The sequence below is a fragment of the Asterias amurensis genome, chromosome 11 (genome assembly GCF_032118995.1).
Source record: "Asterias amurensis chromosome 11, ASM3211899v1".
Classification (NCBI taxonomy): Eukaryota; Metazoa; Echinodermata; class Asteroidea; order Forcipulatida; family Asteriidae; genus Asterias; species Asterias amurensis.
In genome coordinates this window covers 19975200-20001060 of record NC_092658.1, presented here as the reverse complement: position 1 = coordinate 20001060, position 25861 = coordinate 19975200, and the positions used below count along the sequence as shown (strand labels likewise).

Here is a 25861-nt window from a genome sequence, read left to right as displayed (position 1 = left end):
CTTTCCTGTTCTAAGACAGGTCCCCAGACGTGTTGCAACTGTTTGACTGTTTTCTGTTCAAAGGAGACCACCTTGTTGAGATTTTAAGATTTTGATTCATTTTCTTCGTTTGAAAAATGGCGCTCACGATAAACGAAAAATGGATAAGAGAAAGAGTGCATTTAAACCCCGAGAGCCTCGGTAAGCATGAACAATTTGTGATAGATTATTAATTCATTATTAATATGTATAATTGTTAATTATTCTATCAGAATGACCGACGATTTTATGACATGTAATGTATTGACTGTTGTCTGCATGTCAATCGAACCATGAAGGCAAGAGGCAAGAAGAAGCAGGCCGTGAATCTCCGACCGAGTGGGCGGGGCGTTAAACTGTCTTTGTCAAGAAGGAAATTTCCTTCCTCGATAGTCAAACCATGCATAGGGCAAGTACCATAAATAATTATGATAGTCAACACAACAATACTCTAAAAGGCCCAAGGGCCATAATTTTTTCATTCGTTATGAAATAAATTCCAATTTGACATTTATAACCTTGTCCAAATCAACAAGGATTCAGATTTCCAGAAGAATAAATAAAGATTAGTAATTGCATAGCAAAAAAATCTCGCAAAAAGATGCAGTAATTGTGAAAAATTAAGTTTCGTTTTCGGGACCAGATATTGACGCGTCTAAATTTCTTAACTTCCATTTTGTCAACCACTACAAGAAGTATATTCTCATTCTCAAGAATACTGGAGCAAATGGTGTAGAATTTTGTCAGCTTTTCAATAGTACCATTTTGAAATAATTCACGTGAAAAAAAAGTGTAAAATTGGAACACATGAGGAAATCTGGGCATATTATGGAGATTTTTCTTATGAAAACGCTTTGAAATGACATATTATAGGTCATTAACAGTTCTTTGACAGTTAGTTCTTTGAAAGGTTAGACGTGTGTCTATGTACTTTTTGTTTGTATTTATATGAACTTTCGCAAACAATCCTAAAGGAAATTTATAGAGACGATGCTTCCAGAAATTCCATCAAAATTGAGTCTATGTACTTTTTTTTTGTATTTATATGAACTTTCGCAAACAATCCTAAAGGAAATTTATAGAGACGATGCTTCCAGAAATTCCATCAAAATTGAGTCCATGGTTAAGCGCAGCGCAGCACTGCGAATTCCGACCCAACGTGTCTGCCAATTTTTATTTCAACGGTTGTGTCCCTCAACTGAAAAATGGCGTATCTATTAGCAAGATTGGCAGCGTGAGTGATTAAAGCAGTCTGAAATATTGCGCAATTTTCAAAAATAGACCTAGTGTAGGGAAACACCTAGCAAGTTTCGCTCAGGAATTTATTGGGTTCATTTCGGAGAGGGTAACAACAACAAATTGTTTGCAGAATTTAAAATAAGAGATATTTGGCAATGTTTATTCTAACTTTCCAAAAAGAAAAAAAGGCTTAAAATTTGCGTCATAATAAACAGAGAAGTAAACATAATTACTCTAATGAATTGATATTTGTTAAAATACTTGGTAACCCTGCTAACAACTTTTTGCCACACAAAAGCATTTCTTTATTGACCTAAAATGCATCTTTCAGTAGCCATGGTAACAGTTAATTATGCAGTGCTCATATGTCTTTGAAACTGACTTGCTTGAAGCTTCAAGACTTGAGGTATCTGTGAATGAAAACAAAATTTATTTGTGCTACATTTATTTTAGTTTGTAAGGCTTTAAAATATGTAAACAAGACTTTTTTTTACCAAGTGTCCCATTGGAAATGATACCCAAATCAATTATGTCAAATTTATTATAAAAATATGCTCTTATAAATAAATCAGGAGCAGTTTCCATGCCCTTTTTTCAGTAAGAAATAGACAGACTCAAAACGTCCCTCTGCCGCATTTAAATTGGCATAACTTCCCCGTTCTATAAGCTATTGAAATGAAATAAACACCATTGGATTACATGTACTTTGGCTATCATCTTTCCAATGGTATAAAACTTGTTGGGGTTTTGTGAAAAAATGCAAAAAGTGCCGGACAGCACTGGTGCCGGACTCTCTTTTTGGAAAACTGTTCGTATCGTATCAATCTCAATCTCATAAATCCTGCCACCACTTGTTCACTCATTTTCACATAATAAAAAGGAATATAATAATTATTATATAACTGACATACAGATCCTTGTCATTTGATTGGTGGAACTTACTTCACGTGACATTCACTATTACTCCCATCCGCACCGGCAATCAAAAAGACATACTCGCCCATAGGGAATAGCTTTATCCATTCAACAGTTCGGATCATCCTTGTTCCCAATGTTTTTGATCAGTACAGCGCCGCCGCGCCGCTGGTAAAACAAAGGAGCACCTGTGCAAAAGGTTGTGATCCGATTTGTGCATTGTTGCCGCTACGCGGCGCTATATGATTTTTGGTTGTCAGTAATTTGTGCCCGTTGTGCCCGCTCAAGAGCGAAGTTTAAGGCCAGTGGCTGGTAAAACTATTTGTTTTCACCCCCTGATTGATTGGTTGATCCATCCCCCCTGGGACTTGCTCTGTCTGTGATTGGTCTTAAAGACACTGGACACTATCGGTAATTGTCAAAGACCAGTCTTCACAGTTGGTATATCCCATGCATAAAATAACAAACCTGTGAAAATTAGAGCTTAATCGGTCGTCAAAGTTGCGAGATGAAAGAAAAAACACCTTGTCGCACCATGGTCACACGAAGTTGTGTGCTTTCAGATGCTTGATTTCGAGTATCTCAAATTCTAAATCTGAGGTCTCAAAAACAAATTTGTGGAAAATTACTTCTTTCTCGAAAACTACGCCACTTCAGAGGGAGCTGTTTCTCACAATGTTTTATACTATCGACCTCTCCCCATTACTCGTAATCAAGAAAGGTTTTATGATAATAATTGTTTTGAGTAATTACCAATAGTGTCCACTGCCTTTAAATCAATTTATAATTTAATATTGATCAAATGTTTTTGTCGTCCTTTTATACTTAGATGAAGTTCGATCTCTGGCCTTACCGGGAACTTACCATGAGAAGATCACGCATCTCGGCAGCTCCTTGCAGAATTTCTCTCGTCTGAAGCACTTGGACCTCTCAAGGAATGCCCTGCAGAGTCTTGATGGTCTTCAACATCTGGTGGTCCTGGAGAAACTCAACATGTATCCTTCCGCTAAATCTTGTTCAATAAGCCATTTGCGAGTTAGATTTGAATAATGTCTGGTACAATGACTCGCTTAGTTACAATGCACCGCTTACATTTGAATTCCTCAGACTATCGAGACAGTTGCTATGCCACGTGATTAGGGCAGGCTTTTGCGTAGTTACGTAGGAGTTACGTAAGAGACGGTGAACACCCATACACAATTCTGAATGGATGTGTATGGCACAATGGTACCAGGGTTTGCTTATCCTGGAAGTTGCTATACAAAACTTGCCCCTAATCACGTCGCGTAGCAACTGTCTCGATAGTCTGAGGAATTCAAATGTAAAGGGTGCATTGTAACTAAGCAATAATACCAGACATTATTCGAATTTAACTTGCAAATGGCTTATTGGGACTACATGTAGGCCTAGGCAACTATTGAAATTTACTACTTGACTAGTTGCGCCTCAAATAGTTGCGGCTTTTACTCTAGATGCATTGCCACATGCTTGCCACAGGTGCAATATATAGTAAAATCCTCGCTGAAAGGATTGATAAATTGTGTCACTGATGTCTGCAATACACCTAACTATAATTGCTTCTCCCCACCCAGGGGTAAATGGATACCTGTGAGTGCAGAGATGGTCTTTGTATTGATTTAGCTTAGTAGGGCATATGTGTTGCACAGGCTGTTTACTCCCCAGGGAGCTGAGATGGTTTTAAGGAATGAATTTAATGGCCCAGTGACCAGGGGTAATAAATTTGGAGCGCTTCGAGAAGCCCTTCGGGTATGAAGAGGGCGATATTAAAAAACGATTTATAAATAGTTATTATTATAACTGGTCTCCTACCCCATCAGTTGTTCGCATACCACACATCAACAGTCAATATCGTTCGTCTGTTATCATACCTCATCAGGAATATTGGTAAGATTCGCAAGTACTTGGACAAAGGTGCCACTGAAAAGGTCACTCATGAATGCATTTGTTACTTCTCGGCTTAACAATCGCAATGCTCTTCTCTACAGTCTTCCTAACAACCAGACTTCCCGTCTTCAACGCCTCCAAAATACCGTCGCTCACATTGTGACACTGTCTAGGAAATCCTGTTCTAACTTCTTCAAGTTTACACTCCATCAAGGAATCAGCGATCAAGTTCCATGCTTCTCATTGAACCCAAGTCTCGACACTCATGGGGTGACAGGTCTTTTTCTTCAGCTGCGCCACGCATGTGGAACTCTCTACCCCTTAATCTTTGTTCTTGTCTTTGTACCACAACATTCAAATCTCTGCTCAATATTTATGTCACAGGTTTTCAAGGATTAATTTGGTTGTGTCTGTTTTTCTTTCGTTTTGTCTTTGGTTTTACTGCACCTTGAACACCCAGCAGTTATTATTATTATTATTATTATTCCTTAATCACACCTTTTTTTATCAGTTACTACAACAACATAGCAACGCTGAAGGACCTATACCAGCTGCGTCATAACACCAACCTATTAGAGGTGGATCTCCGCCTGAATCCAGTCACTAAGAATGAACCTGATTACCGACTGTTCATGGTCCACATGCTGCCTAGTCTACGCAAGCTGGGTAAGTGTTTAACCCTTAAAGGAACATGTTGCCTTGGATCGATCGAATTGGTCTTTGAAAAGCGTATGTAACCATTTCTTATAAAATGCATTTGGCTAGAAAGATGTTTAAAAGTAGAATACAATGATCCACACAAATTTGCCTCGAAATTGCGTGGTTTTCCTGTTACTTTGCAAACTTTATACGGTCGGCCATTTATGGGAGTCAAAAATTTGACTCCCATAAATGGCCAACCGTGTTAGTCGATGAGGTAAAAGGAAAACCACGCAATTCCGAGTGATACTTTGTGAATCATTATAATCAACTTTTAAAATATCTTTCCAATCATATGCATTTTATAACAAACGGTTACAAACGCTTTTCAAGGACCAACTCGACCGATCCAAGGCAACGTGTTCCTTTAAGACTAAGAGACCATTCATTTCTGTGTAAACACCACCATGCGTCCACACATTTAACTCCTTTATAATTATTTTGTAGGAAAAACTCCAGGAAACTTATAGAAACACAAATAAATGTTGGTTTTTTTTAACTCTAGATTCTTTGTGAACATTGGAGACATTAGAAAAAGTCAGTTTTAGTACATTGCTTTTTCTTTAAAATGTCTTGCTGTTGCTCTTGTTCGAGTAGTGAAAGCATCTGTAGGTCAAATCTTGTGGCCACTATAGGTATTTTGGTACAAGCAACATATTAATAATATTAATAATAATTATTATTAAAAAATAATAATAATTATTATAATTAAATATAGCTGCTTGTGGCTGCTATGGTCTCTAAAGGGTTAAAAGAAAAAGGACACGTTGCTTTAGTTTGGGCAAGTTGGTCTATGGAAAGCATTTGAGTTCATTTGTTATGAAATGCATTCTTTAGGAAAGTGTTTTAAAGACACTAGACACCTCTGGTAATTGTCAAAGACCAGTCTTCTCACTTGGTGTATCTCAACATATGCACAAAACCTGTGAAAATTGGAGCTCAAATTGATCGTCGAATTTGCAAAATAATAATGGAAGAAAAAACACCCTTGTGACACGAAGTTGTGTGCTTTCAGATGCGTGATTTCGGGACCTCAAAATCTAATTTTGAGGTCTCGAAATCAAATTTGTGTTAAACAACTCCTTTCTCAAAAACTATGTTACTTCTGAGGTACCCTTTTCTCACTGGTATAAACAGCTATCCATTGCTTGTTACTAAGTAAGTTTTTATGCTAACAATTATTTCGAGTAATTACCAATAGTGTCCTCTGCCTTTAAAAGTAGAATATAATGGTCCACACAGATATATGCCTCCTCAAAATTGCACGGTTTTCCTTATATGAGTCAATTTTTTTTGGTTAAGGCCAAGCAGTCTAATGCACTGGTCTTAAGTTTTTCAATGTTGTTTTCTCTATTACAGATGATCGTTCAGTTCGTGAGAGCGAGAGAAAGGCGGCCCTGATGCACTTCAACTCCGATCAGGTGAGCAACACCATCAACTCAAAAAAGCTTTTATTCTTCGGACAAAACGTCAAGTGACTTTTGAAATGTTCAAGACATTTCTCCGACTACTTCAGTCTTACTTAATCCTCAACATTTAATACACCGGTCCATAAGGCTCCTCCTCTAACCTCTCCAATGCCTTTCGTTAAACTGCAAGCGTCATGTTCGTCATGTTTAAAAGGCGCGTATACTTTTTTCACGTACGTCAATCAAATCAAACTTCAGTTTTCGTAGCGCGGAGGTATACAAATGTGTGTTCTCTTAAAATTAAAATCATTCCGTAGTCACGCGACACATCAAACATCTCTGCGTGGAGGGTTGTTTCAAAACGCAGAGCAAGTTAGCGCTCTAGTCAAAATATAGCTCTATGGTGAGTAATATAGCTCTTTTACTTACCCTGTTCTTCAAATGTCTCAATACCTTCTCTGCGCCTTCATACCTAATGGATCTCATTCGGTTGTACGAACCTAACAGATACCTCCGGTCATCTACCAGTACCAGACTACTTGCCATCCCCAAAACGCGCACCACTAGTGGGTAAAAAAGCTTCCACGCTGCTGCCCCCAAACTCTGGAACAATTCACCATGCAGCATCCACCACTGTAGCTTACTAGCAGTCTTCAAGAAATCTCTAAAAACCCACATGTTCAATTGGTTTGTTTGCTTATAATGTTTATTTTCCTTTGCTCATTGTTAATTGGGTAAACAGCGCTGTGGTTTTGCATTGTTAGTTAGAGCGCTTTATAAATAAATACCTTGTATTATTATTATTATTATTATTATTAATAAGTTTTAATTGTCATATCATGTTATGTTGACATTTTCCTACGCAGGCATCCGACCTCACAGAGCACTTACCCATGAAGGGACATGCAGAGGCCGAGAGGGTGACGAACCCAAGAGTAGAGATGGTGTCAAACCTACCCAGGAAGCCAACAGGTTAGTTTGAACTTTCTGGCCTCCCCCCCCCTTTTGATGGATATTAACAATAATAATCAGTTTTTATAGCGCTTTTCACAACTGAGGGCTCTTAAAGCGCTTCCGACATTGTTGCCCCTGGTCACTGGGCCTTAAATCATTCCTTAAACCATCTCAACTTCCTGGGGAGTATGCAGCCTGTGCGACAATTATATGCACTACCCAATCACAAGAAGCATCTCTGCCCTCACAGGTACCCATTCACCCCTGGGTGGAGAGTGTCTTGCTCAGGGACACAAGTGTCATGACTGGGACTCAAACCCACACGCTGCTCAACAGAAGCATCAGAGCTTTTTCGGTGCTCTTATCCACTCGGCCATGACACCCTGGTCGAGCAGACAAGAGCACCAGACTCAACCCCTGGCTTTTCTGTTCAGCAGAGTGTGAGCCCTTAAGCAAGACACTTAACATTTATTGATTGGTCCTTTGGATGGAACTTTGAACCATTGGTCCTGTGTGTTGTCTAATGCACGTAAAATAACACAGAGAAGGGGTGTGGCCTGGTGTTCCTGGTTTGATTGGCAGCATATTGCGCCACAGCACCTTGTAAACCATAACATGGTGCTATTTAAAGGAATTGGTCTCAGTGCATTGGGCGGCACTGAGCGATGGATGTGAGCACAATAAGAACCCACTAATATTATACTAATTTTTGTTTTGACCCATACACCGATGGGTGTTAGCACTGTATATACAGTACTTTCCCGAGTCGTGTCAAAAAATATTACAGGCATGTTACTCGGGTGGGATTCGAACCCACGACCCTTGCAATTCTTGAGCAGTGTCTTACCAACTAGACTACCGAGATTGCCAAGTAGCTAGAGGCAGTTCGAATGTTTTGGCAGCGGGTACCGCCATGATGTATAACACTAATATTATGTTCAATGTTGCACTGGCCAGAGCAAAAGCCTAGTTTCAAAAGAGACTACAATTTTGGAAATCGTAACAAGTATCTTATGTTTGATTGGATGAAGTTCTTGATGAAGATGATTGTGACGTCTTGGATATGATTGCAAGATCGGGAGGTGACCTTGGAAGACCAAGAGAAATAACAGGCTCCACAGCAACTGTTTCCAAGGTGACTGCTCACTCCCATCAAGGTGAGCCTTTCTTTCATGTAACTAATCGGTAATTGTCAAATAGCTGCATCTATTACACCTTATTCAGACTGGCATCTAGAGTCGCGCAGAACCATTTCAAACAGGCATCTAGAGTCGCGCAGAACCGTTTCAAACTGGCGTCTAGAGTCGCGCAGAACCATTTCAAACAGGCGTCTAAAGTCGGCAGAACCGTTTCAGACAGGCATCTAGAGTCGCGCAGAACCATTTCAAACAGGCGTCCAGAGTCGCGCAGAACCATTTCAAACAGGCGTCTAGAGTCGCGCAGAACAGTTTCAAACAGGCGTCTAGAGTCGCGCAGAACCATTTCAAAGTCTTGAGTCGCGCAGAACCATTTTAAACAGGCGTCTAGAGTCGCGCAGAACCATTTCAAACAGGCGTCTAGAGTCGCGCAGAACCAAATAGATTAGGAGCAACTCTAGGTCGACACAAATAAATTTTGGTTTCACACAGGCCAACTTAACATAACGTTGGCTCGGCACACGACAGGATTCGCCGTCTGAAACCAAGGCGCTCCAAAGTCGTTCTGAACGACAGCAACAGTCAATCTTTCCACTTCTAGCACTTCCAGTCGCTCCTAACTGTTTCAGACGTAAAACTTTTCATGTACTTAGTTCAGAATTTTGTTTGGCCCGACTCTGGAGCGCATGTCTGAAACGGGTGTTAGCAACTGTGAAAACTCCAATAGACTGGATATCTTGCACACGGTGCAGTCGTGCTGCAAGGCAGCTTTGTAATCTGAAAGAGCCCTTTCTTTGATTCGAAGAAGATTTCTATTACGGATTCTAGACTTAAAGATTAAAGGAACATTACAGAATTGGTTTTGCTTGCAAAAAGCTGGCAGTGTAAGCACTTAATGTAATCCTCCATATAAATAAACTGACAAACCTGTAGAAGTTCGAGCTCGATCGGCCATCTTGGTCACAAGAGAATAGTGTAAATCCGATTACAAATTTTGCATTGCAACGATGCCAAAACAATAATGAATAAAACGCTCACTGAGCGATAAACTCCAAACGCTAGATTAGATTATTTATTTCTCATCGAATATGAAATTTCAGGCAGAAATAGTTCAAAGGATGTTTTCTACTATCATCATTAGACCGGTTAGTTTTATGTAAATCTGTGATCTTCACGATTTTTGTTTCTTACCAATTTTGTAACGTTTCTTTAAGATTTCTATAGTTGTTGACTCCCTGATGTTTAATGGCAGGCTGGTCCATTGGGCTATTATTATTCTTGGCAAAAATTTGTATTTATAACAGTTTTTGTTTGGTTGAGTACATCTTAATGATAAATCAGAAGTGTTTCTAGTTTTGTCTTAATCCCTCGGAGACGATGTGGAAGTTGCTGAGGTCAATTGATGATAGGCATTGCAAGGCTTTTATCACAGGATAAAAACCACCATTGCTTTGGGATTTGGGTCATGCCAAGCAAGATAACCCTGGGGTTAAAGGCAGTGGACACTATTGGTAATTACTCAAAATAATTATTAGCATAAAACCTTACTTGGTAAAGAGTAATGGGTAGAGGTTGATAGTATAAAACATTGTGAGAAACGGCGCCATCTGAAGTGCTATAGTTTTCGAGAAAGAAGTAATTTTCCACGAATTTGATTTCGAAACCTCAGATTAAGAACTTGAGGTCTCGAAATCAACCATCTAAATGCACACAACTTCGTATGACAAGAGCGTTTTTTTTGTTCATTATTATCTCGCAACTTCGATGACCGATTGAGCTCAAATTTTCACAGCTTCGCTATTTCATGCATATGTTGAGATACAGCAACTGTGAAGGCTAGTCTTTGACAATTACCAATAGTGTCCAGTGTCTTTAACATGTTTTATTGTGTGAAACTATGGCAAGTGTGAAACTAACAAAGGGGTGAACATGGGATCTGAAAATTCCCAAGAATTGCTGGAGTTTACATGTACTTCCCAGGAATTTCCTGGGGTTTCCTTCCCTGGCAATTGGCTCTGTAGTGTGACTAAGGGCTTGACACTGAATCTCTGCTTCCAGATGAGCAAAGACAAACCTCGGTGGATTCTACAGAGCCTGCAAGCACCAAATACCCCCCATCGCCACCCCAGGCAGACGGCAGGTCATGGCGGGGTAACACCTGGGCGGCAGAGGAGGGGTCCACCCAGAGAGGGGACAAGGGGCAGGGTACAGTGGAATCAGGTGAGTGCACATAATGCCATCTTGCCATGCCGTGCATATTCCCCCGAGTGCCATGTGTAGTGATTAATCGTAATGCAGAGCTGCCAACTCTCCGTGGGGTCGATTTCACAAAGAGTTAGGACTATTCCTAACTTAGGACTAGTCCTAGGAGTCCTAGGAGATATACAAATTGCATGGATAGTCCAAAGTTAGGACGAGTAACTGGTCCTAACTTGAGATATGGCTAGTCCTAACTCTTTGTGAAATCCACCCCTGATTACGCATATTTCCCGAAAACAAACCATTCTTTCCATGTTCTGATAAATAAATTTTAAAAAGATTTCCTGATTATGGACAATTTTGTTTGTATTATGTTGAATGTGACGCCATGTCCGAATAGACTGATCCATTAAAGGAACACGTCGCCTTGGATCGGTCGAGTTGGTCTTTGAAAAGTGTTTGAAACCGTTTGTTATGAAATGCATATATGGTTAGAAAGATGATTTAAAAGTAGAATACAATGATCCACACAAGTTTGCCTCGAAATTGCGTGGTTTCCCTTTTACCTCGTCGACCAAAACGGTTGGCCATTTATGGGAGTCAAATTTTTGACTCCCATAAATGGCCGACCGTGTTAGTTCGCAAAGTAAAAGGACGGTTATAACAAACGGTTACAAACGCTTTTCAAAGACCAACTCGACCGATCCAAGGCATCGTGTTCCTTTAAGCTTGCCCATTGCTTATTGACCAATCACAACATATTGTGCTACCAAGAGTTTGACACTATAAAGTCTGACATGCGTGCGCGTATGCTAGGCACATGACGCAGATATGTGCAGAATGGCATTGAAGAGGCTTATGTGTTCAGGCTCACACATGTGCCGTAGGCGGAGCCTAATGGATCGGTCTATTTGGGGCTACAGCTAGGGCTACCTACTTTCATCCAGATTTCCGCGCCATCATGCATTGAGGTGTAGACCTTTATCATGCTGCCGCCATCTTGGTCAAGTTCCTTGGATCAAATAACATCAACGGATGCTTATAATCATTTTGCGAATGGGAACCAGACTGTTTTGTTCTTCCAGCCTCAGTTTGGATTGCACATTGATATCGATGGGGGAAATTCAAGATGGCTGCACCATGACAAAGGTCTATAGGATGTCCTTAGCAACAGCAGTAGCCGTAGCTGTACAACCTAATTCTAAATATTTCCCTCTGTGCAAGATGCAAATGGTGGTAGCTCTGATAATAGAACAGGGTGAATTTTAAAACTTTTTTGTGTGCGAACATTGTGTCATCAAAAATAGCCTTTTCACGTCACTTGTGTTCAAAACTGCAACAGTGTCATTCTTCACTAAAAAAGGCTTGCACGATGCACACACAACCCCAACAGTCACTTTTGTCAACCCAGTAAATTGAGGACTTCTCTTGGTTCTACCATTGTTTGGGCTCAGTTTTTTAGCAGCCTCGGTTCATGTGATCCTTGTCTTGTTCAAAATACATTTAAATACAGCATTTTTGAACACAACATAATTTTGTGAGTTTGTTTAAATTTTTATTTAATTTTTTTAGTAAATTCACAATCAATAATCCAAATCATGTGAATTTTAAAATTAATTTAAGCCTTAAGGCGCAGGTAAAGTAAACTCAACTCAACCAAATTTTCTACAAAGAGAGACCACAAATTGAGACTACAAATTTTTGTTCGCTTCTTAAAGATGCCTTGCTGTGAACATGTTGTATCTGTTTCTCTCCCGTTGCTTAAAATAACATGAACCTAACCTGCCTCGATAACAGTTAACAGAAAATTGACACCTACTTTCTATTCATCCATACCTAACCCTAAAGATTACCCAAACTCTACCCATAGCCCGCCTACGCCCCCTACCCCTGATAATAGCATCCCAAAGCTTCTGCCCGGGGTACTAACGCCTAACAGAAGCCCAGATATTGGAATGAGCCCAGTTATCCATCTCTACCATAACATGTCTGCTCTGAAAAACACTGTCATTCAGTCGTATCTCGATGACCATAAAGCTAACACAACTCATCTGAATGCTCTTAATATAACAGAGTCGAATCTTGCGACAGCCAAACGCAGTCCTGATAAACTTACTTCTCCTCAAAGACCGTTCAATATGTGGAGGAAAACTAATTATTCTGACCAACAGGCCGGAGGGAGAAGAAGCGCCACCTCTAGGCCGGGTCTATCTAACGGGACACTTAATCGCAGTAGCCTGTCTGTAGTCATCCCGAACTCCGACTTGACAAAAAGCAGTCCTAGTCGAGCTGTAACACCACCAAGAGAATTGAATACCACACATGTTGGGAAAACTTCTCAGAGTTTATGTTCACCTCAGACAAGTGGGCACAGTGGGTCGGGTCTTGGTAGTAGCATGTCTGACATGACTAATGCTGTAGTCAGCCCTAACTCGGACTTGACAAAAAGCAGTTCTGGTCGAACCTTAAGTATAACACCACCTAGAGCATTGCATACCACACCTATCTGGAAAACTTCTCACGCTAACTGGCATCCTAACGGTTACTCTAACGACATCTTCAACCAGAAACACGCTCAAAGTTTATGTTCACCTCGGACAATTGGGAACAGTGGGTTGGGTACAAACTCTGTTAGAGGTACAGATCTTTCTACGAATTCCTTTTTACCGGACTCGGCATCTTACTTATGGGAGTACGGCATCCCACTTCATAATTCCCCTGAAACAATTACCGAGATGGTTCACAGGAGCACTAACAAATCTCTCTCACCGGGTTTTGTGAAGAGTCCTCAAAAACAAAGCCAGCACCTCATTACATCACCTTCAAAACTAGCATCCCTAACTCCATCTCCACAAGGTAACCCCTGTCGTCATAACAGCATCATAAAGACGACCCCTGACCACCCATCTCACAAACTCAACTCCAAATCCGTCTCATTTCTCATCTCATCACCTGATCGAGACAACGACCCCCGACCCGACCTCAAGACCATCCCCTTCCCACTGGCACCGCATGTACGCGTGTCACTCAATAACCAACGATCCGTACCCCACCCAGATTTAAAACCTAACTCTGATTCCAAACGAGTGTGTGCTATAATCAAACCGACACCTGAACCCAAAGGTTCCCCAACCCAACCTACAGGGAGCCAGTCTTCGACCCATAAGGAGAGAGCGAGGGTGCAGTTCAGCGACGAGGCCCTTGGCCCATCGGCGACGGCGCAAGAGAACAGAGACGCTAACATGAAGTATATTGATGAGAGTCAGGCATATACAACGTACACATCCAAGGGGCATTTTACACCCCGTCCAGGTAATAATGAAAACAAAACAAAACTAATATTAGGTGAGGTTTTGTGGTAGCACCATGTGAAAATCTCTCTTTTGAGTAGTGTTAGTTCTGAGAAGAAACAGTCCTAGAGTTGTCAACCACCGGTTCTTTTTAGAACCAACACGACTCAAAGAAAGATTTTCACAGTGTGCTACCACAAACATCACCTAATTATACTCCCACCATGCAAAGTTTCAAATCCCACGTATAAAGACTTATACACATATATCCAACCTTAGAGATATCAAGGATCTGCAACAACATAATACAAAATACCTTGCTTGGTGACTCAATATCAAACCTTTGACAAGCAGTGGGGGTTGCGAACCATTATAATCTATATTAATTTTGGTTTTTACCCATACACCGATGTGTGTTAGCACTGTATACTCAGTACTTTCCCCGAGTCCTGTGAAAAAATATCGCAGGCATGTTACTCGGGTGGGATTCGAACCCACGACCCTTGCAATTCTAGAGTAGTATCTTACCAACTAGACTACCGAGGTTGCCCGGCAGCTAGAGGCAGTTCGAATCCTATGTTTTGGCAGAGGGTACCGCAACGATATAATAGATGTTAAATTTGCATCGGGGATAAAGAATATTAATTTTGGATTTTACCCAGCCTCTAGCTGCCGGGCAACCTCGGTAGTCTAGTTGGTAAGACACTGCTCTAGAATTGCAAGGGTCGTGGGTTCGAATCCCACCCGAGAAACATGCCTGTGATATTTTTTCACAGGACTCGGGAAAGTACTGAGTATACAGTGCTAACACACATCGGTGTATGGGTAAAAACCAAAATTAATATTCTTTATCCCCGATGCAAATTTAACATCAATTATAATCTACTTATTGTTAAAGGCACTGGACACTATTGGTAATTACTCAAAATAATTGTTAGCATAAAAACTTACTTGGTAACGAGTAATGGAGAGCTGTTGATAGTATAAAACATTGTGAGAAACGGCCCCCTCTAAAGTAATGTAGTTTTCGAGAAAGAAGTAATTTTCCACAAGTTTGTTTCAAAACCTCAGAATTAGATTTTAAGGTCCCAAAATCAAGCATCTGAAAGCAAAAATTTCGTGTGACAAGGGTGTTTTTTTTTCCAATGTTATCTCGCAACTTCAGCGACCAATTGGGTTCAAATTTTCACAGGTTTGTTATTTTGTGCATATTTTGAGATACATTAAGTGAAAAGACTGGTCTTTGACAATTACCAAAGGTGTCCGGTGCTTTTAAAAAACACCATAAAAATACTTTCAAACATTTTATCACTTATGAATTTGAATTAACTTGTGTGATGGTGAGTTGATCATATTTGGCGATCACTTCTGAAACATTTCAGATACAAATCACAATGGAGAGGAACCGACATCATTCAGAGGCAGCCATCTTGATCAAGATGCCCATCACCATAGCAACAGGGCAACCGAGCCACAAATACAGAGAGTAAGACAATTCCAATTGTTATTATTATTATTTTTACTATTATTGTTGTTATTATTATTATTTTTATTATTAATACAACAGTAGGATGACACTTTAGGCTGCAAAGGGCTGTAATGGGGCGACAACTATCTGTTGCCCCATTATTTATTAGGCCAAATTATCAGAATTACTTGTTCAGTGTGGACAATGACAGAGGGACATCTTCTTTCTGTAAAGCAAAACTTCTTTGAGATTTTGATGTGTCAAGTAGACGACTGTGGGAATGCAAAAGCTGCCGTGTTATTATCTGATGGGGGGTGGGGGAATGATGCACAGTGGCAACACAATGTTTTATGGGATAACTAAAAATTAAAAATTATTTAACTGAAAAGGGGTGTCGTGGCCGAGCGGATACGAGCACCAAACTCAAGCTCTAGTGTTTTTGTTCAGCAGAGTGTGGGTTCCAATCCCAAGGCGTGACACTTGTGTCCCTGAGCAAGACACTTAACTATAATTGCTGCTCTCCACCCAGGGGTAAATGGGTACCTGTGAGGGCAGAGATGGGTTGGTTTAGCTTAGTGCGCTACATTGGCGGCACAGGCTATACACTCACCTGGGAGCTGAGATGGTTTAATGAATGAAATGGCACAGTGATCAAAGAAATAATGTTGGAAGCGCTTTGAGACATGGTGTATAAAGCGCTATATAAAAACCGAATATTATTATTTTATTATTAAAAGAAAATTTCAATAATGACAAGTGTATTCATAATATTTTAAAGGTACCAGCTGTCCCGTCAGTTGCTTTGGACAAGTCTGCTGCGACGCCGTCAGGGGAAAAGGTGGACCTGAACTTATTCCTAGATAACTTCCTGTCTCTGGTGGACAGATACTGGAACGGCACAAAGTCACTCCACAGACATGGGAAATTCCAAAGTAGGTGTTTAAGGGCCGAGCTGAAAATACAAATGGTCAAGAAGTTGTTTCCACGTTAATTGGAGAAAATGATAACTGACTATTCAGTGTCACAGAAAGAACAAAAATTGACATGTTTTACACAAACAACATGTGTATGGAATGCACTTCTTTGCCCTTCATTCTAAGCCCAACAACCACAGTTCTCCTTCAAGAAGAACCAATTAGAGCAGTGACACCTCTGATTCTTATTTCAGACACTGGACACTATTTTTAATTGTCAAAGACCAGTCTTCTCACTTGGTGTATCTCAACATATGCACAAAATAACAAACTGTGAAAATTTGAGCTCAATTGGTCGTCGAAGTTGCGAGATAACTATGAAAGAAAAAACACCCTTATCACACAAAGTTGTGTGCTTTCAGATGCTTGATTTCGAGACCTCAAAATCTAATTCTGATGTCTCAAAACCAAAATTGGGGAAAATTACTTCTCTCTCGAAAACTACATTACTTCAGAGGGAGCCGTTTCTCACAATGTTTTTCTCACAATGTTTTATACTATCAACTTTCCCTATTACTCGTTGCCAAGTAAGATTTTATGCTTATATATATTTTGAGTAATTACCAATAGTGTCCACTGCCTTTAAGAGACTAGTATCTGTAGAATTCCGAAATCTGCTAATTAGAATTAACAGCAAGACAAATCTACGCAGCAAAGTAGATGTGCCCTGAGACACTAAATGAACAACAGATAAATATTAAGTCATTTCAGTTCTTGTTTTTCAACGAACTCAATTGTAAATGGATACAAAAGTAACATTGAGATAACTTCTACATCACTGGTTTCAAACTGCTGTTCATAAAATGGAGATGACAAAAACAGGCCTGTATTGCTTCGTTTTTGAAAGGGCAAGGGCACCAAGGCATATTCTCATGGTAAAGGGCACCCTATGACAAAATTGTAATAGTCTATTAAAGCATTTCAAGGGCACCAAGGCAATGGGCATGGAGGCAGTCGCCTTTGTTGCCTCCGTGAAGTATCAGGCCTGCAAAAATGTGTAACAATGTGCGTGGCTGTGCACGCATATAATCTGTAATGAACTGTGTAACTTCATTCTCTTCATAGTTCCGTGAAAAAGGAACATAACAAATTTACAAAGATGCTCATTTGTTATAGACACTGTACACTGTTTGTAATTTTCAAAGACCAGTCCTCTCACTTGGTGTATCTCAACATATGCATAAAATAACAAACCTGTGAAAATTTGAGCTCAATTGGTCGTCAAAGTTGCGAGATAACTATGAAAGAAAAAACACCCTTGTCACACGAAGATGTGTGCTTTCAGATGCTTGATTTTGAGACCTTAAAAATCTAATTCTGAGGTCTTGAAATCACTTTAGAGGTAGCTGTTTCTCACAATGTCTTATAATATCAACCTCTACATCACTCATTACCAAGTAAGGTTTTATGCTAATAATCATTTTGAGTAATTACTAACAGTGTCCACTGCATTAAAATGTCCCTTGTTTGGCCCATGAATTGATTTCTCTTACAGCCCAAGCCCATACGTTATTGTCAACACTGATGAATGAAGCCATGGTCAACGTATCTCAGCCCCAGAGGCAAGATGTCTCAAGAGAGTCAGTAGCTGAGATTGCAAAGCTCAGACAAGCTTTGCAGGCTACTCAAGATCAACTGGTATGTAATGGTAATAATAGTAATAGTAATAATAAAAACCATATTTATAACGTGCCTTTTGCCAATGGATACAGTTGTCCCCTCTCTGGGTGGACCCCTCCTCTGCCGCCCAGGTGTTACCCCGCCATGACCTGCCGTCTGCCTGGGGTGGCGATGGGGGGTATTTGGTGCTTGCAGGCTCTGAAGAACCCACCGAGGTTTGTCTTTGCTCATCTGGAAGCAGAGATTCAGTGTCAAGCCCTTGTCACACTACAGAGCCAATTGCCAGGGAAGGAAACCCCAGCAAATTACCAGTTACTGGTATTCAGCTGTTTTTTGTTCATACTGAAAATCATGTGGAAATATGGTTGGTTATTCTGTTTTTATTGAGGCAGAAATTTCATGCTAAGCACATTTTTGTGCTTAGCAGCTCTATGAAATTGGGCCCAGAACTTGAGTCCGATGGAGCAGGCTTGCCTGGTGACTCAATATCAAACCTTTGACAAGCAGCGGGGGTTGCGAACAATGTTAATCTACTTACTGTTTGTGGAAGTGTCGTGGTTGAGTGGTTAAGAGCACCGAATGCAAACTGTGGTGTTTCTGATCAGCAGAGTGTGTGTTTGAATCCCCAGCTGTGACACTGTGTCCTTAAGCAAGACACTTAACCATTGCTTCGTCCTTCGGATGGGACGTAAAGCCGTTGGTCCCATGTGTTGTGTAACGCATCTAAAAGAACCCAGTGCACTTATCGAAAAGAGAAGGGGTTCGCCCTGGTGTTTCCTGGCTGTGGCTGCGGTATGCCCCGTAGCACCTTGTAAACCGTTATAAGGTGCTAAATAATTGGGTCTCAAAATTGAGACTGCAATAACCAATCTTTCTGAAAGTTTGTGTATACTCGGCGCCTCGAGTACCTTGTTTGGTAGATATGTGCGCTATATAAGACTTCCATATTATTGTTAAGAAACCTTAATAAATACCTTGGACGGTTTAAACTCTCTGATTGGTCGAAACCCGGTCACGTGGAGGTGTATTGACCAACCCGGTCATTACCACGCAGTGAAGACCGGGTCCTCGCACTGTTGTTCCCTTAATTATTTTTAAAAGTACATTCTGTTTCATACATACAAAAATGTTTTCAATACCGGCATTTCATCAAGATCACAGCGAGGTCTTGTTGATACAGAGCAAAAGAAACATGGGAACGATGATACCAAGTTGCAAATTAAAATCATAATCAACCAAACATACCATTTGTGTGAATCTACTTGCCATTTAGAGTTTAAAAGACAGTTATTTTAAAACAAACTCTACCTGGCAAGTAGATACACAAATGGTGTTACTGCAAACCAAATTTATATTGATACCCCACCATGCAAAGCCTCGAATCCTATAACCAAATAATCATTGTGTGAACAGGTGTGACTTCAAATGCTTCTGGAAAAAAACGTTGTCTTATACTTAAACATTTTTTGTGTTTCAGGAGAATCAACGCAATCAGCTGGATGCGGCACTGGCAGATAGAGAGCAGCTGCAGAGCAACCTGGAGGCGGTCCAGTCAGAGAGGTTACCCAGTGATAGATCAGTTGATAGTCAGCGGACTGATAGAGGGTTACGCACAGGTACGTCTGCAGTCATGACTCACAGCGATGAGATTTGTCAGACTTTTATCGGAATTAAAACGTTTTTAGTTAGCCTGGTAAAGAAATTTAGCCGTTACTTATTCCATAATATAACCTGCTCTTTGATGTACTTCTCAAGTGCTAAGAACACTGTTCCTAAAAGCTCAGTGGAATCTATAACTCCAGGGGTTACCATACAGGTGGAAAAGCCATAGTTTCAACATACATATGGGCCAAATTTCATGGCTCTGCTTACCGCAAGCACAGAATCGGCCCTTTTACGTAAGCGGAGAATCGCAATCGTAAGCGCAGAATTCGGCGGTAAGCAGAGCCATGAAATTGGGCCCAGCAGAATTTATATCCTACATAGTTTCTGAGCTTTTTCTTATGAGCATTGACTCTCATCAATGGATACAGGCCAAGGGTTTGTCCTTTATTGGGGTCTGATTTTCAGGATTATGTCAAAAACAAATTACTTCAAGATAATTTTACTTCAAAATTTAATTTGTCAAACATGTTTATATTTTTATTTGCGCCGAAAAAGCGTTAACCAAGTTTGCCCCAAACAAGGCCAAAGTCCTCTACTTTTAATTGGCTACAAGAAAAAAGCATCTAAGATGGAAATAACTCGGGGGGTTAAGGTAGGAGTGTGAGGATGGAGTTCCAAAGAGATGCGGTACGTGGAATAAAGCTGCTGGAGTGGCTCTTTGTTCTGCATCTCAGCAAAGCAAGAGTGTATGGATCATGGCTGCAGGCTTGGCTTAATAATAATAATGAACGGCAATTATATAACGCTTCACACAACAGTCCCGAAGCGCTTAACAAAAATTAATGAGTAAACAGGTAAGTTTTCAGCAGATGCTTGAAAATGTTCTCGTTTGGAGCAGTTCTGATGTTTTGCGGTAAGTTGTTCCAGAGTGAGGGTGAAGAATATGAGAACGAGCGGTGGCCATAAGACATCATGCGAGTGATGTATGGGACTAGTTGGTTCTATAGTTTCCTTGTTGGTCTCTGATTCACTCCCATTGTTATTGTGGTTTTTTTGTCATTCTCTGAGCGCTTTGCAACCTTAGGAAAAGGCGCGTTCAGGAGGGCTTCATCCTCCATGGAGTCTAGCGTCCAATCTTATAAAGCTCCATAAGCCGAAAACATTGCTTAGCAAATTTAAAGACCAGTCTTCTCACTTGGTGTACCCCAACATATGCATAAAGTAACAAAATTTGAGCTCAATTGGTCGTCAAAGTTGCGAGATAATAATGAAAGAAAAAAACACACTTGTCACACGAAGTAGTGTGCTTTCATATGCTTGATTTCGAGACCTCAAAATCTAATTCTGAGGTCTCGAAATCAAATTCGTGGAAAATTACTTCTTTCAAAAACTACGTTACTTCAGAGGGAGCCGTTTCTCACAATGTTTTATACTATCAACAGCTCTCCATTACTCGTTACCAAGTAAGGTTTTATGCTAGTAATTATTTTGAGTAATTACCAATAGTGTCCGCTGTCTTAAAACTTCACCCCCGACAGTGAAGACCAAGGCAAGCTACTTTCCAGAATGGTTTTCCGTTGTAAAAATCACACTCTGGCACAATCAATTGTGATGGGTATGAAGTGTCAAACTGAGTTCTTCTTGCTGTTGGTTCATTTTACAGGTGTTCTTGAGAGAGATGTCGAGAGGCTTAGTCGAGAAAATGAGGGCTTAAAACTCGGAGTTAAACATTTAAGCCAGCTACAGGAGCTTGCCACCATGCTTCAAGAAAGCCACAAGTAAGTAGCGTGTTCTCCCTTCTTTATACCCCACCCCTTAAAGGGTTTGGGTACTTTTGAGGGACAAACCTCCACAGATTTACATTAAACTTACACGGTTCAAAGATAATGATGGTTAAAAGCTTTCCTTGAAATGTTATTGCTTGAGGTGCTATAATTATTTAGAAATGAGTAAAACGTTTCAACGGATTTACGCGACTCTACTGAAAAAATTGCTTGGTAGTTATCGTTTTTGTGTTCTTCTTAAAAACTTGGCAACTAATGAAGCTGAAACTTCAACAGGTAAATTATATTACATACATCTTCATTCACAAATAGTATGGCCTCACGTCATGGCCAAAAATTTGATCAACAAAAGGTTTTAAAACCCTTTAAAATATGGCCTTTTCTAAACCAGGACTCTGGTTTTGGTTTCTGGTTTGGTTTCCAGCTTGGGGTCTAGTTGTCTAATTTAATCCTTGTAATGAATACAAATGTTTTTAAAACGATTGATTGAGCCCGAGCCCGGGCTTGATTATCACCTGGCCCTGTTATCATTGAGCAGACAAGCGCAAGCATTTCTTTTCTTTTTTAACGATAAGAAAAAACTTGCTCAGCAGGAATAGATTAACTTTGTGTAGTATTGTAGCGTTGACCCCGGGGGTTGCGTTGTACACAGCTTTAAATGACACAAGGATACAAATATCCTCTCTCTTTGGAGCTTTATTCAACCTCAAGAAGTCATGAAATAACACGAAGCAGAAGCAGAAGCCTTAATCAGATAGTACCCTCTCTGGCGAGCAGATTTATCGATCAGCCCGCAGGGGCCGACAGCAGTGCTCCGATTGGGGAGTCGTTCTGGCGCCCCCTACTGGTCGATCGGCACCGCTGCAACAGTATATTCCCCTCATCAGTCCACCATATGATCTTGTGTGTTGTGTTTTATCATTATTTTTGAGGTGTATACCATTATTCCTCTGCCTTTTTAAAAGTTGTCTGATCAGATTTTTTAATACTTTCTGTTTGTCGTTTTTAGTGTTACATTTCTGTACATTTTTTGGCTCAGACCGTCTGAGTTTAAATATTGTAATTTTCAATATATTTTAAATTTCATTTAATATAGACCTTATAAACATAACGTCATTTCAGTAGGGCACCCTCACCTAGAGGTCAAAAGGAGGTTGTTTATTGGCCAATCCTGTGCACCGCGCGTACAAATCTGTGCGTGTCGATTGTTTCGTCACCGTTTTTCCACTAAGACGGCCGCTGGATGACACAATGCATAAGGTCTATTGTAATTTTCAGTATGGTAAATTTCAATTAAATCTAGTGCCCTTTTGTATCTTGTTTGTATTGAGCACATCATCGCAATGTACTTTCCTTGTTTCAGATCTCTTGTCAACACTAACGACCACCTTCTTCAAGAGTTGGACGAGACCAAACAGCGCCACCTTGAGGAAGTAAAGCAGCTACATTGGTCGTATGGAGAGCTGAAACGCACCATGAACAATGGATTTTAAACCTTCGAAGGGTGTTTTACGGCTGGTTCAAATACAAATAAATTTGGCTGCTTTGACGCCCTAGTTTTAAGGCACAGGGGTGGATTTCACAAAGAGTTAGGACTAGGAGATATCAAAAACGTATAGCTAGTCCTAAGCTAGTCCTAAGTTAGGACGAGTAACTCTTCCTAACTCGAGATAAGACTAGTCTTAACTCTTTGTGAAATCGACTCCTGGACACATTTGGTAATATTCATTATGTTAGCATAAAACCTTACCTGTTAACGAGCAAAGGAGAGCTGTTAATAGAAATGACTTCCTCTGAAGTAACGTAGTTTTCTCACTAAAATATTTGAAACTTCGAAGACCATTTGAGCCCAAGCTTTCACAGATTTTTATTTCATGCATTTGTTGCGATAACTGACTCAGGTGAAAATACTGGTCTTTGACAATTACCCAACTTGGCCAGTGCCTTTAAACCTCTTATCTCTTATGCACAGGAAACCTTATTCCTCTTTTCATGTACTTAATACAATAATTTTGTTTTGCGCCATTGGAACGCCTGTCTGAAACGGGTGTAAGGTAACTCAACTCAGTATCGTGTGGACTGTGGATAAGGATTGGTATGACTGGCTCAGTGATAAGCAACTGTTGTTTGGGCCTGCAGTCCTCGGTCCTCCACGTACAATCAGACAGCTTCCTTAAAGACACTGGACACTATTGGTAATTGTCAAAGACCAGTCTTCTCACTTGGTGTATCTCAACATATACATAAAATAACAAACCTGTGAAACTTTGAGCTCAATTAGTTGTTGAAGTTGCGAGATAACTATGAAAGAAAAAACACCCTTGTCACACGAAGTTGTGTGCTTTCAGATGCTTAATATCGAGACCTCAAAATCTAATTCTGAGGTCTCGAAATCAAATTCATGGAAAATTACTTCTTTCTCAAAAACTACGTTATTTCAGAGGGAGCCATTTCTCACAATGATGATACTCTCAACAGCTCCCTATTACTCGCTACCAAGTAAGGTTTTATGCCAATAATTATTTTGAGTAATTACCAATAGTTTCCACTGCCTTTAAAAGAGTTTTGGTCAAGAACAGTTGTGTAGGAGTAACTAATGCTACTTATCACTTTCCATTGATAGTCGAGATGCTATAGGATCAGTAAAATAGATAAATGTTTGTGATAACAGATTCAGAAATTTGTGAAAAACAACTAGAACATTTTAAAAGTTAAAGTGGTTTGAACAAAGAACTTTTGTATTCAATTATTCTTTAATTGTATTTTTTCCAGCTCACAAAGTAAACGATAATTTAAACAGGAGAAAACTATTTCCCTGATGCAAATTTTATATTTTTTTTATAAGAAGAACAAATTAAACAAATATTAATTTTGTTGTTGCACCCTACAAAATTTTGTCAAAATCTTCACCAGGATTCTGTTCAGGTGGGATTAAAAAAAACATTGCACAATTTTTCGCATATGAAATATCCATAATTTAGTTGTATCAACTGAGATCAGCTGTTGCATTTTCTCTGCGATATGACTTCATTTGAGTGAGAAATATTTCACAGAAAAAAAAATTAGTTTTGAGCATGAAATTCATATTCTGCAACTTTTTAGACTAAAATTACACTATGGTGTTTTTCATCCTCTCCAATCCAATAAATAAATTTGAAGGTTTGTGTCAAAACAAAATTATTATTATAATTTTTATAGAATGCACTGCACAGGCTGACCATGATTGACTTTTAGCTTTGTAGCATTTACATTAGATACTCACTAGTGCTTTCAAACAGACTGTGTGATCTCTCATGACCTAGTTATATATGGACGTGGTTCCACGCGAAGAATTTCCGAACAAAATATGAAAAACTTAACATTCTTAATGTGTGTGTTTTTATAATAATATTTATTCGCTTAATGCTGTTTGCACCCACAAATTCAATCACTAACAAAATGCTGTGTTATTTATTAATCATGCTGATTTAAAGCGGGTTTGTAGTCCGTCGCGCGATGGAAACTTGACGCGCGATCATAAGATTGAGGCCTAAAAACTGTCTTTTTATGATCACGCGTTAAGATTTTCATCGCGCGACTGACTAAAACTCGGCCTTTATTCATTAATGTAAGGTATTTGTTTGGTTATCAGTCTTATAATTAATGGCTATAATAAACTTACTTGCTTTTGAGCACCATTTCACTTACAAGTAGTAATGTGGTTATGGGGAAAATCAGATTTTATCCCCCAAAATTTGAATCTGAGAAATGTTACTGTCAGGTTATGTAGGTTTCTCAGTTTGTGTATTCCACTTACGGATTATTCTTCCTGCATTGACATTAAAGGCAGTGGACACTATTGGTAATTACTCAAAATAATTATTAGCATAAAACCTTTCTTGGTAACAAGTAATGGGGAGAGGTTGATAGTATAAAACATTGTGAGAAATGGCTCCCTCTGAAGTAACAGAGTTTTCGAGAAAGAAGTAATTTTCCACGAATTTGATTTCGAGACCTCATTACCAATAGTGTCCAGTGTCTTTAAACAGTTTAGTTTTTATTGTATATCTATATTTATACAGGATTAAAATAATCAAACGGATCCAAACTCCAAAAGTATATTTGCCTTTAAGTATTCAGGAGGTCAAGTTTACAAAAGGTCTTGGCGATGTTTCTGTGAAATTTGGTTGGGTTTTTGCCATCAAAACAGGTCTAAAATATGAGTATTGTTGCTTTTTAGCAACAGACAATCGTAATTTAAATAATATTCAATAGAAATTATTTTAATTTATTCTTGCACTTCAGCCACCACTCTTAAATAAAACAAAACAAAGAAACTGCCACAAAAGGGTATAACTTTATTTTTTATACAATTTGTTATTACTTGAAAATTACCTTTTGACATTAATTTTAATACACTGTACTTATAAATCTGACCAATTTGTTGCAAGCCTTGTTGCATGCTGTTTGATTTTTATGCTGATGTATGCTGCTCTTGTGACTGTATACAAAAATAAACTAGCCTCATGCAGATGCTAAATGTATAAAATAAAAAAAAGGAGGGATATTTTTTTATAGTCGCTGCACTTTTTCTTTCACCTACACTAATAATAAACTGAACAACAAGAAGGATTTTTGTGTGTGTTTGTGTTTTGCCTGATGTGGTC

The 25861-nt window shown here is 39.5% G+C and overlaps 1 protein-coding gene across 2 annotated transcripts; it reads left to right on the top strand.

Annotated features, from left to right (window-relative positions):
* The first annotated feature begins 69 nt into the window (after positions 1-69).
* LOC139943691 (centrosomal protein of 72 kDa-like) lies at positions 70-25809 on the top strand. Of its 2 annotated transcripts, none has more exons than XM_071940432.1 (14): positions 70-180; positions 3002-3167; positions 4589-4743; positions 6136-6197; positions 7052-7157; positions 8171-8296; positions 10334-10495; positions 13619-13786; positions 15147-15250; positions 16011-16164; positions 17702-17844; positions 19304-19442; positions 21095-21209; positions 22579-25809. In XM_071940432.1, exons 1-14 carry the CDS (start codon positions 117-119, stop codon positions 22706-22708), a joined length of 1794 nt encoding a protein of 597 aa, XP_071796533.1. In that variant the 5' UTR covers positions 70-116; the 3' UTR covers positions 22709-25809. The 2 variants fall into 2 exon arrangements, with proteins under 2 accessions (XP_071796533.1, XP_071796532.1); XM_071940431.1 differs by having other exon boundaries at positions 13598-13786.
* Positions 25810-25861: the final 52 nt, after the last annotated feature.

Excerpts from the sequence above, each read along its gene's own strand:
- LOC139943691 (XM_071940431.1), top strand. The coding sequence starts at position 117 with ATGGCGCTCACGATAAACGAAAAATGGATAAGAGAAAGAGTGCATTTA. Across the intron at positions 8,297-10,333 it reads GACTGCTCACTCCCATCAAG|ATGAGCAAAGACAAACCTCG; the intron begins GTGAGCCTTTCT and ends CTCTGCTTCCAG. Across the intron at positions 16,165-17,701 it reads CAGACATGGGAAATTCCAAA|CCCAAGCCCATACGTTATTG; the intron begins GTAGGTGTTTAA and ends TTTCTCTTACAG.